The 12,965-nt window shown below is 43.0% G+C and overlaps 1 protein-coding gene across 1 annotated transcript; it reads right to left on the bottom strand.

Annotated features, from left to right (window-relative positions):
* Nucleotides 1-8,993: 8,993 nt before the first annotated feature.
* LOC129632889 (60S ribosomal protein L30-like) lies at nucleotides 8,994-9,462 on the bottom strand. The gene has a single exon (XM_055554633.1). The coding sequence runs from the start codon at nucleotides 9,397-9,399 to the stop codon at nucleotides 9,052-9,054; it is 348 nt and encodes a 115-aa protein (XP_055410608.1). The 5' UTR covers nucleotides 9,400-9,462; the 3' UTR covers nucleotides 8,994-9,051.
* Between the last annotated feature and the right edge of the window lie 3,503 nt (nucleotides 9,463-12,965).

Genomic DNA, 12,965 nt, shown 5'->3' with positions numbered 1-12,965 from the left:
GCTATCAAAAACCAGGAAAATTCTCAGATTTACCCTACTCAGCCTGGATGCTAGCAATTTCATGGATGTTGACAGAATACATGAGATTCCTGGGTCAGATACAAAGGACTTAACAACTTTCAGCATGCCAAGCTACTGGGAAACTACCCTTTTGTCCTGGATTATTCTTCAAAGGATGTTTGTGTAGCAAGCATTTTTGGAAGATGGAGCTAGACACACAAAGAGCAGGCAGCTTTGCTTGCAGCCTACTATAAAATTATAATCATCTCACATGCTAGTAAAGTAATGCTCAAAATTCTCCAAGCCAGGCTTCAGCAATATGTGAACCATGAACTTCCAGATGTTCAAGCTGGTTTTAGAAAAGGCAGAGGAACCAGAGATCAATTTGCCAACATCCGCTGGATCACTGAAAAAGCAAGCGAGTTCCAGAAAAACATCTATTTCTGCTTTATTGACTATGCCAAAGCCTTTGACTGTGTGGATCACAATAAACTGTGGAAAATTCTGAAAGAGGTGGGAATATCAGACCACCTGACCTGCCTCTTGAGAAACCTGTATGCAGGTCAGGAAGCAACAGTTAGAACTGGACATGGAACAACAGACTGGTTCCAAATAGGAAAGGGAGTACATCAAGGCTGTATATTGTCACCCTACTTATTTAACTTATATGCAGAGTCCATCATGAGAAACCCTGGGCTGGAAGAAGCACAAGCTGGAATCAAGATTGCTGGGAGAAATATCAATCACCTTAGATATCAATAACTGCAGATGAAACCACCCTTATGGCAGAAAGTGAAGAGGAACTAAAGAGCCTCTTGATGAAAGTGAAAGAAAAGAGTGAAAAAGTTGGCTTAAAGCTCAACATTCAGAAAACGAAGATCATGGCATCTGGTCCCATCACTTCATGGGAAATAGATGGGGAAACAGTGGAAACAGTGTCAGGCTTTATTTTGGGGGGCTCCAAAATCACTACAGATGGTGACTGCAGCCATGAAATTAAAAGATGCTTACTCTTTGGAAGGGAGGTTATGACCAACCTAGACAGCATATTCAAAAGCAGAGACATTACTTTGTCAACAAAGGTCCATCTAGTCAAGGCTATGGTTTTTCCAGTGGTCATGTATGGATGTGAGAGTTGGACTATAAAGAAAGCCGAGCACTGAAGAATTGATGCTTTTGAACTGTGGTATTGGAGAAGACTCTTGAGAGTCCCTTGGACTGCAAGGAGATCTAGCCAGTCCATCCTAAAGGAGATCAGTCCCGGGTGTTCATTGGAAGGACTGATGTTGAAGCTGAAACTCCAATACTTTGGCCACCTCATGCGAAGAGTTAACTCATTGGAAAAGACCCTGATGCTGGGAAAGATTGAGGGCAAGAGGAGAAGGGGACGACAGAGGATGAGATGGTTGGATGACATCACTGACTCAATGGACATGGGTTTTGGTGGACTCTGGGAGTTGGTGATGGACAGGGAGGCCTGGCATGCTGCAGTTCATGGGGTTGCAAAGAATCAGACATGACTAAGCGACTGAACTGAACTGAACTGAACTGAACAGATTCCTGAGCTTAGGGTTCCTCACAGAGACAGAACCCACTGCATTCACAGCCTCTGCCTGAGTCACTCTGTGTTGTCCTTGTGGTTCTCAAAAAGCAACAGGGAACCGAGAGGATTTAATGCCTCATTCACATGACATGTAGAAAAGTGACAAACTCATGGGGAATTGTCTCCCAACAACAGCCAAAATCTACAGCAGGCCATTCAGTGGCTCCCTGCACCTACAGAACAAAGTCAAGTTTTTTAAATGACACTGTCCACCTGTGCCCCTCACTTTCCTCCTGCTTCTTACCTCATGACGTGGGTCAGAAATAACATGCAGCCCCTTCAACAATTGGTGTTAATTCTTGCCTCTAGGTTTTTGCTTGGGTCATCTTCTTTGCCTGAATTCCCCCCACCCTAACTCTTTCCCTAGAAATTATTCATCCTATGCTCTGTGAAGTACCTTAGGAGGCTTACATGTGTTCTGAGTGTTGCTCAGGGTTAAGGTTTTCCTATGGGCACATGGGGCCAACCATCCTTACTCTTTTTTAAAAAAATATTTGTTTGTTTGTTTGGCTGTGGGGTCTTAGCTTTGGCATGCAGAATCTTTTTTAGCTGCAGCAGGAGGAATCTTTAGTTGCAGCATGCAAAATCTTACTTGCAGCATGTGGAATCTAGTTCCCTGACCAGGAAGTGAACCCAGGTCCCCTGCACTGGGAGTGCAGAATCTTAGCCACTGGGCCACCAGGAAGTCCCCATCCTTACTCTTCAATGGACTAATATTTACCACTCACAACTACTGTCTTCTTCCCCTAAATGGAACTGCCTTTCTTGTGATGAAGGTACAGCCTGTTACAATACAATGAGTCTCCACCATTTTCTTAGCTGCTTCTGTGGTGGGGTCAGGTAAATACCCAATTTCTATTCTTACTTCTGGTTCTGGTTTGGCCTCTCAGCTGTGCTGTCTCCCCAGCTGGTCTGAAGCAGCTCCATTCAGGTTCTGTTTTTGTTTTCACTACCTCTAAGTAAAAATCAAAGGCATATTTTCCTTTAAAAAATAGCCATTCACAACATAGCTTTACAAATCTCCAACTGGAGACCCATGAAGAGTATGAAAAGACAAAAAGATGTGACACTAAAAGATGAACACCTACCACCCCCCAGTAGGTGCCCAATATGCTACTGGAAAAGAGTGGAGAAATAGTTCCAGAAGAAATGAAGAGCATGAGCCAAAGTAAAAACAATGCCCTGCTGTGTATGTGTCTGGTGATGTAAGTAAAGTCCAATGCCGTAAAGAACAACATTGCATAGGAACCTGGAATGCTAGGTCAGTGAATCAGGGTGAATTGGAAGTGGTCAAACAGGAGATGGCAAGAGTGAACATAGACCTTTTAGGAATCAGTGAACTAAAATGGGCCGGAAAAGGTGAATTTAATTCAGATGACCATTATATCTACCAGTGCAAGCAAGAATCCCTTAGAAGAAATGGAGTAGCCATCATAGGCAACAAGAGAGTCCAAACTATAGTGCGTGGGTACAATTTCAAAAACAAAAGAACGATCTCCGTTCGTTTCCAAGGCAAACCATTCAATATCATGGTAATTCAAGTCTATGCCCTAATTACTAATGCCTAAGAAGCTGAAGTTCAAAGGTTCTATGAAGATGTACAAGACCTTCTAGAACTAACACTCAAAAAAGATGTCCTTTTCATCATAGGGGACTGGAGTGCAAAAATAGGAAGTCAGGAGATACTGGCAAGTTTGGCCTTGGAGTACAAAATGAAGCAGGGCAAAGGCTCACAGAGTTTTGCCAAGAGAACGCACTGGTCATAGCAAACACCCTCTTCCAACAACACAAGACACGACTACACATGGACATCACCAGATGGTCAATACCAAAATCAGATTGATCATATTCTTTGCAGTCAAAGATGGAGAAGCTCTATACAGCCAGCAAAAACAAGACCAGGAGCTGACTGTGGTTCACATCATGAGTTCCTTATTGCCAAATTCAGACTTAAATTGAAGAAAGTAGGGAAAGCCATGAGACCATTCAAGTATGACCTAAATCAAATCCCTTAGGATTATACAGTGGAAGTGACAAATAGATTCAAGGGATTAGATCTGATAGATTGCCTGAAGAACAATGGATGGAGGTTCATGACATTGTACAGGAGGCAGGGATCAAGAAATCCCCAAGAAAAAGAAATGCAAAAAGGCAAAATGATTGTCTGAGGAGACCTTACAAATAGCTGAGAAAAGAAGAGAAGTTAAAGGCAAAGGAGAAAAAGAAAGATATACCCATTTGAATGCAGAGTTCCAAAGAATAGCAAGGAGAGATAAGAAAGACTTCCTCAGGGATCAATGCAAAGGAATAGAAGAAAACAACAGAATGGGAAAGACTAGAGATCTCTTCAAGAAAATTAGAGATATCAAGGGAATATTTCATGCAAAGATGGGCAGAATAAAGGACATAAATGGTATGGACCTAACAGAAGCAGAAGATATTAAGAAGAGGTGACAAGAATACACAAAAGAACTATACAAAAAAGATCTTCATGACCCAGATAACCATGATGGTGTGATCACTCACCTAGAGCCAGACATCTTGGAGTGCAAAATCAAGTGGGCCTTAGGAAACATCACTATGAACAGTGGAGGTGTGGAGGTGATGGAATTCCAGTGGAGCTATTTCAAATCCTGAAAGATGATGCTGTGAAAGTGCTGCACTCAATATGCCAGCAAATTTGGAAAACTCAGGAGTGGCCACAGGACTGGAAAAGGTCAGTTTTCATTCCTATCCCCAAAGAAAGGCAATGCCAAAGAATGTTCAAACTACCACACAATTGCACTCATTTTACATGCTAGCAAAGTAATGCTCAAAATCCTCCAAGCCAGTCTTCAACAGTACATGAACTGTGAACTTTCAGATGTTCAAGCTGTATTTAGAAAAGGCAGAGGAACCAGAGATCAAATTGCCAACATCTTTTGGATCACTAAAAAGCATGAGTGTTCCAGGAAAACATCTACTTCTGCTTCATTGACTATGCTAAAGCCTTTGACTGTGTGGATCACAACAAATTGTGGGAAATTTTTTAAGAGATGCCGATACCAGACCACCTTATTGCCTTCTGAAAAACCTGTATGCAGGTCAAGAAGCATCAGTTAGAACCAGACATGTAACAACAGACTGGTTCCAAATTGGGAAAGGAGTACGTCAAGGCTGTATATTGTCACCCTGCTTATTTAACTTATATGCAGAGTACATCATGTGAAACGCCGGGCTGGATGAAGCACAAGCTGGAATCAAGATTGCTGGGAGAAATATCAGTAACATCAGATATGCAGATGATACCACCCTTATGGCAGAAAGTGAAGAACTAAAGAGCCTCTTGATGAAAGTGAAAGAGGAGAGTGCAAAAGGTGGCTTAAAACTGAACATTCAAAAAACTAAGATCATGGCATCCGGTCCCATCACTTCATGGCAAATAGAAGGGGAAACAATGGAAACAGTCAGAGACTTTATTTTGGGGGGCTCCAAAATCACTGCAGATGGTGACTGCAGTCATGAAATTAAAAGACGCTTCCTCCTTGGAAGGAAAGCTATGACCAACCTAGACAGCATATTAAAAAGCAGAGACATTACTTTGCCAACAAAGGTCCATCTGGTCAAAGCTATGGTTTTTCCAGTAGTTATGTATGGATGTGCGAGTTGGACCATAGAGAAGGCTGAATGCCAAAGAATTGATGTTTTTGAGTTGTGGTGTTGGAGAAGACCCTTGAGAGTCCCTTGGACTGCAAAGAGATCCAGCCAGTCTATCCTAAAGGAAATCAATCCTGAACATTGAATAGAAGGACTGATGCTGAATCTCCAATACTTTGGCCATCCAATGCAAAGAGCCAACTCATTATAAAAGATCCTGATGCCAGGAAAGATTAAAGGCAGGATGAAAAGGGGATGACAGAGGATGAGATGGTTGGATGGCATCACTGACTCAATGGACATGAGCTTGAGCAAGCTCCTGGATATGGTGAGGGACAGAGAAGCCTGGAGTGCTGCAGTCCATGGGGTTGCAAAGAGTTGGACATGACTGAGCAACTGAACACCACCACCACCTGGAGCCCTATTGCGCGTCTAGATAGAGCAGAAGTGAGGTTAAAATGGTGGCCCGGGGCCTACTTGCACAAGACTATCTATTTCACTTCTCCCAAACAGAGATGAATAGCCTGTGTCACAAAGATGGTGCAACTTTCCCTGGTGGCTCAGACACTAAACAATCTGCCCGTAGTGCAGGAGACCCAGGTCAACCCCTGGGTGGGGAAGATCCCCTAGAGAAGGGAATGGCTACCACTCTAGTATTCCTGCCTGGAGAATTCCACGGAGAGAGGAGCCTGGTCGGCTATCGTTCATGGGAGTGAAAAGAGTTGGGCCCTATTGAGTGACTAACACTTGGAAAAAAAACAGTTTGGAGAAATGCTGTGAGAAAACTATTAAGTCATTTCAGAAAAGAAACCTGGTGGCCGTTTAAGAGTTATGTTTTGAAAGGATTCTTGGCGACACTGATTGCATTTAGCTCCTTTCTATAATTGCTCCCATTTTTGTTTCTTTGTGGGGTTTTTTTTGGGGGGAGAGGTTTCTAAGAAATGAGGTTAATAGCATGAGCCACAAGCCTGGCTCAGAGTAAAGAAAATGAGGAGTGATAGCATAAGGCTTGTAAAGACCTGATGAAACTTAAATGAAAAATGCTATATAAGATCATGCCCGTGTGGGTGGGCTAAAAAGGTACAATTTTCCTGCTTGGCACTTCGTTTTTGTTGTGTAAGTCTCACGTTCTCAGATATCTCCCCAGCTGACAAATGATCCTTCTTCCTGAGGCCCCTGATGAGATTTATAGACTTGGGCTCTTGGAAACCATATTTATGGAACATAATTCTGGCTCCCATCTCCCACCCCATAGGGATCTTCTTCCTACCCCTATGCATTCCAAATACCTACAATGGTGCTTGGAACACAGTAAGTATTCAATAAAACATTTGTTGACTCGATGATCCTGAGGATTGAGACTAAAAAGAGTTCTCCTGTGTTCGAGGCTGGGAGTCTGGAGCTGTGGGCAACCTCTCCCCACGCTTCTCGTTACTGAGGAACAGAGGAAGGAGGAGACTGAGGAGACTTGGAGAGTGATCTGGAGAGTGAGAATCTGGGCTGAATCCACTAAGCTGCAAACCATTGTCACTGAATATGTGTCTTTGTCCTTATTCTACCTTCAGAGCGTTAGCCCAAGGCAATGCAGAAAACCTGGAGGTTGACCTCGCAAAAGTCTAGGTGTGATTAACAGAGAAATGGATCAGTAATGATCAGAGGATCCAGTAATCCCACTCCAGGGCATGTATCCAGACAAAACTAGAACTCCAAAATATACACGCACTCCAATGTTCACAGCAGCACTGTTCACAACAGCCAAGAAATGGAAGCAACCTAAATGTCCATCAACAGATGAATGGAGAAAGAAGATGTGCATATCTACAATGGAATATCACTCAGCCATAAAAAAGAACAGAATGATGCCATTTGCAGCAACATCGATGCAACTAGAGATTATCATACTGTGTGAAGTCAGAAGGAGAAAGACAAAAACCATGTGATATCACTTATGTGTGGGATTTACAACACAACACAAATGAACATATCTATGAAACAGAAATGGGGGTTGCCAAGGGGGAAGAGGGTGGGAAGGGATGGACTGGAAATTTGGGGTTAGCAGATGCAAACTATCATATATAGAGTGGATAAACAACAAGGTCCTCCTGTATGGCACAGGGAACTATATTCAGTATCATGAGATAAGCGATAATGGAAAAGAATATGAAAAAGGATGTGTATATATATAATTGAATCACTTTTGCTGTACAGAAGAAATTAATACAACACTATAAATCAACTACAAAACATTTCAATTTTTTTAAAAAGTAGGTCATCACCAACAGTAGCCCCGGAGCAAAGGTGGGCTATGACTTTCTGGGAAACTCTCAGCAAGCGAGCGGCCACTCATCCCTTTCTCTCCCAGCCATCTGTACTTACAAGTGTGTTCTGACAGGGGCAGAAGGACACTAGCTTAACTCAATGGGAACACGAAGAGGTCAAACAATAAAAGCCCAGTTTCCACAGAGATATTTGATAATGTTATACAGGAACTAGTAGGGAGCCCATATTGGAGGTCTAAAAGCATGGTCTCAAGTGGACTTTGTTTTCATTCTCACCACCAAATAGAGGCAAATAAACACTGTATCTCACTGCCATAGCCATGGAGACACTAATTCAGATCACAGCATTAGGAACACAAAGGTGGACAAGAAGCTGCAATGCCACACCAATAGACTGTGGTCCTGTTCATCAGGAATTGGAGGAAGGCCACTCTGCAAAGCATATCGGAAGTAGAGGGAGCTTCCTGGGTTGTATGCAATTAAGAATGCCTTAGGGGAGGGATAAATTAGGAGTTTGGCATTAACATGTACACACTAATATATGTAAAATAGATAACAAGGACCTACTGTATAGCACACGGGAATTCTACTCAGTAGTTTGTAATAATTTATAAGGGAAAAGAATGTGAAGAAGAATATGTGTGTGTGTGTGTGTGTGTGTGTAGTTGAATCACTGTGCTGTACACCTGAAACTAACACAACATAATAAATCAACTACACTTCAATAAACCACCACCACCGCCACACTTCAATAAAAAAAATAACTCATGGAAAGACAGCTGATGAAGTTTAGATATTTCAATTCTGAACTTTGAACACTTATAATTTTCTGCATGCTAAGTATGTTAAGTAAGCTACGAAAAGGAAACACACAATGGTGTGGAACACAAAGAATTCAGATGACCAAAGAAAATTCCAGAAAGAGTCAGAACGAAGACATTTCCTTTAGTCATGCCTGGCTTAGTATTTTGCTAATACAGTACTAATGAGGAGCTGTATTAGTGTCTGGTTTTGCTGGGTTAGGCTGCAGGACAGAGGAGCCTGGTGGGCTACCGTCTATGGGGTCTCACAGAGTCGGACACGACTGGTGCGACGCAGCAGCAGCAGCAGAAAACTAGGCGGTCTTGGGGACTTAAGCAGTCCACAGGGTTTCTCCCTCACTCCTGAAGTTGTCTGCTTCAGGCTCTGCTGCAGCTAGGCCCCTGTTCTTCCCCACTTAAGTCCATATTAAAGGAGCAGTTTCTAGCTGGGACATGCTGCTCACATGGCAGAAGGCAGAGAGAGGCCAGAACCACACTTTGGCTTTTGAAGCTTCTGCTCCAAGAGGTGCTACCATTTTCGACTCACATTTTGCTGACCAAACTGAGTCACATGGCCAAGCCTGCCTGCGAAAAGGACATTTAATCTCCCAGGGACAACTGCGGGGGTAGGGTAGAGTCAGGAGAGGAGGTGACTGTTTTTTGTTGTTGTTTGTTTTGTTTTGTTTTTAAAACAAGCTCTGGCCAGTTTTATTAAAGAAAAATTGTACATGATTTACTTTTCACCAGTCTGTTCTGGCATGCTTCTAATAATATCAGAATCACCTGGATCAATGATAGCCAGTGTGCATACTCTGTAGTATTTTCCACATGCTGTGCCCAATTCAATATTATTGCCACTGTAGTGATGGACACCAGTTTTGGCCAACATGGCATAATACTCTATTTCAGATTTCCTCAAGGCTGGGCAGTTGTTGGCGAGGATGACCAGTTTCGCTTTGCCTTGTCTGATCCTTTTCAGAGTCTGTTTGTACCCCAGCACGTACTTTCCACTTTTCATAACCAGCTGCAGCCTAGAGTTGATCGACTCCAGTGACTTTTTCATCTTCTTTGCAGCCACCATCTTCCTGCCTTAGATTCAGGACGCCCCCAACCAAGAGCAGCCGCCAAGATGGCCGGGGAGCGAGAAAGCTGGAGGTGACTCTTTTGACAGTCCTACAATCCATCAGGATTAGCTGTATTTCCAGAACCACACACTCTAGTAACATCAGCCTGATCTATATGATTATGCTAAGGTTAATTGTATAGTAAACAATTTACAGACTCAATCCATATGAAAGTTTGGTCATTTCTAATTTCTCCTTTTATGGCTCCCAAAGCCTAGGTATTAAAGACTCCCGCCAGTGCTAATAGAAACTACTGAATAGATGAGATGACTCCTAACTGGCAACTACAGGATTCTGATTCTGGCAACGATTTCAATGGGATCCCTCAGAGGTACATGCTCAGTCGTGTCTGACTCTTGCAACCCCATGGACTGTAGCCTGCCAGGCTCCTCTGTGCATGGAATTTTCCAGGCAAGAATACTGAAGTGGGTTGCCATTTTCTTCTCCAGGGGATCTTCTGAATGCAGGGATGGAACCCGCATCTCCTGCATCGGCAGGCAGATCCTTTACCGCTAGCACCACCTGGGAAGTCCATCTCTCAGAGGAGCGTTTCTAAAGTATTGTGTGTGCACCACCTGCAGCAGAACGACTTGGAAGGCTGGTTTCATATGCAGAGTCCTGGGCTCCATTCTAAACATACTGAATCTGAGTTTCTAGGAGCGGGGCCTGGGAATCTGCATTTAACTAGCGTTGTAGGTGATTCTGACATGGACCAACTAGTGAGAACTGCCATGCCAGAGAACCCACCCTCAGCAGGCTCCTCTCAGAGCACATTACACGGGAAGGTCCCACTGGATCTCTGGCTGTCCTGATGCACCCTGGGCCCCATGTGCTATGGGTCCAGAAAGGACTTGGAATTTTCTGGGGAGTCAAGAAGGAGGTGCTTTTTACAGAATCGTTTTTAATGAGGGGCTCTATCCTTCCTTCAAATACATTTCAGTTTATATAGCTCACTATTTTTCTCATAAATCAACATCTGTGAATCATTTTTGTTCTTTGGCTATTTTTAGAAATGAAATGTGACTACATTGAACAATGTTCTCATAAAAAATCCTCTTGTAATAGTAACAATTGCTCTAAAACTTATACTTTAACTGCTTCCCCCCAACAATGTACATTTGGAACCAAATCTGTGATAAAAGCTTAACTGTAAGTTTCCAAACCTGATTTTTTGGTGATATTTGCACGTTTTTCAGTTCTTGATCTCAGAAATGAAAAATGAAATTTAAAAACGTATATTCTCACTGGGCTCTACTTACGCTTTTCCAGGGTTGCTTTAAAGAGAAGGATAGCAGTGTTCCATGTGGAACAATTTGGTTTCGAAATTCTGTTTCGGCAACCTCGGCTACTGCTGGGGCCATTAAATCCAGTACCCTTGTTCAGCCAACTAAAAGTTTCCTGGCCTCATTCTCCCCTAGCTGGGTTGGGCTGGCACTCTGGTGGCATAAGCTTCCCAGGCTGCCAGCCCAGTTTGGGGCAGTTCAGCCTGTAAGGAGTTTGGTTAGGCTACCCGGCCTCCCTAGGACTCTAAGGTCATCACTGTGTTCTGGAAGAGGGAACATTTAGGTACAAAACTCTTTGAGTTCTATTCTGTTGTCCAACCCCCACCTCACATATGAATTCCTTTCTAAACGTGGCTGAGCAAGAGTTCATGACATTAGGATCTCAAAGGTTATTTTTGAGTTATTTCTCCCGTTTCAAAGTCATGTCTACAGCCAAAGTGAGGAAGAGACAATTTACTACAAAATTCAGTTGAGAGGAAGGAAGGAAGAGAAGGAAAGAAGGGAGAAGGAGGAGAGACTTTTTAAAAACCAACTAAATTACTGAATAAATGTAATAGCAAACAAAAGGCATTCAAATGCTTTTTTTAAAAAAAATCAATTTTATACGTCTTTCTACTCAGGCCAATGACAACCACAAAGACAGATATGCTAGTTTAACATAATTGACTGATTTTATGCAGCACTTGGACTTCCCAGGTGGCTCAGTAGTAAAGAATCCGCCTACCAATGCAGGAGACTCAGATTTGAGCCCTGGGTCAGGAAGATCCCCGGGGGGAGGGAATGGCAACCCACTCCAATATTCTTGCCTGGAAAATTCCATGGATGGAGGAGCCTGGTGGGCTACAATCATGGGATTGCAGAATCAGGCATGAACTAGTGACTAAACAACCCTATAGCACTTATCTCTTTCGGTCTACAAATACATTTTTAAATGATAGAGAACATCGAATACAATCATGTCTACAGAAGAAAAAAGTTTCTAAGAAAGAAAGATTTCACAGACCCCATTTTTGTATACCCAACCTCAGCAAGGTCAGGAAAAAGGAAAGAAGGAAGGACAGAAAAGGAGGGAGCGAGGAAGAAAGGAAGAGGGAATTTCTGCTTTGTCTACTTTGCCTCCCTTTTGCTTCCACTGTGCTGACCTGGCCTCATAGCACCTCTCAGCTCTATCCAGACATTCACATCCCTTTGTCCCTCCAACGATGGGCTCTTTTTCCTGTGGCTCCTAAATTCTGCCAGTTGAGCACAGCCAGATACATGTCATAAGATGAAAAGCCTCATGCCAGAGGAACTTCTGGATCTCCAGAGGGTTGGCACCCCTCTGGAAGGATCCTCTCCCTTTTATACTGACCACAGAGCAACAGCTCGTTAACGCGGCATCACAAGCCATGTGAGAGGCAGACACCATGCCAAATCTGGGCCCTGTTTTATATTCAGCTAATGTAGACTCAATTTAGTTTCTTGGGATTAGAATGTTTCAACATTGCCTTATAAAAATATTCCATTCTGGTTCTCAGGCATAGCATCAGTTCAGAAAAGCTGCAAGGTTTTAGCTGCCAGTTTCTCTTGCATTCCTGTTTTTGTCTGTAATTTCTTAAGACTTGTAAGTAGATGAGGCACTTAACAAATACACAAAGACAAGGGCCTGGCCCTCGGTCAGAAAAACACAACCCAAATGAAAATAATCCAAGCAGAAGCAGTAACAGACAGTTTGAGAGGAGGGCATTAGCTTTGGAAAGCGAAGTTTAAAGTATTTCTGTTTGTGTTTTTGTTTTGAAATGGAAGTGATGTGAAGGGCAAGGGGGCGGCTTCATCCTGAGGTTTGCTGTGTTTAATCGACGCAGGCTCGTGGTCTCGGGAGGTCATTCAGTTCAAAAGCAAACTTGTTCAAACTGACCCACCCTACCCCCCCAACAAAGAAACTGCTTTCTATGGCAGACAGCGCTTTTTTTCCAATGACTTTGCGGCTGACCTCAGTTCCCCAGACAAGTGTAGGCTTAAATAAGATAATTGCTTTCTAAGGCATTTTGCCTCCCTTATAGAAAATCTTCTAGAACACGGAGCACACCTCTACCAGGGAGGAGACCACACCTGAAGTCACATACTTAATTGGTTGTTTTATTTGCTTTCATCAGAAAGTTCTACTGACGATGTCAAGCAAAAGTCAGGCATTTAACTTCCTAGAAACAAGCCAGTTACCGGGCACTGTGGCATAGTCAGTTAATCCAAGACACATTTTT

The sequence above is a fragment of the Bubalus kerabau genome, chromosome 18 (genome assembly GCF_029407905.1).
Source record: "Bubalus kerabau isolate K-KA32 ecotype Philippines breed swamp buffalo chromosome 18, PCC_UOA_SB_1v2, whole genome shotgun sequence".
Lineage (NCBI taxonomy): Eukaryota > Metazoa > Chordata > Mammalia > Artiodactyla > Bovidae > Bubalus > Bubalus kerabau.
Note: the sequence above shows the minus strand (reverse complement) of the source record. Positions and strands in the feature narration are given on the sequence as shown.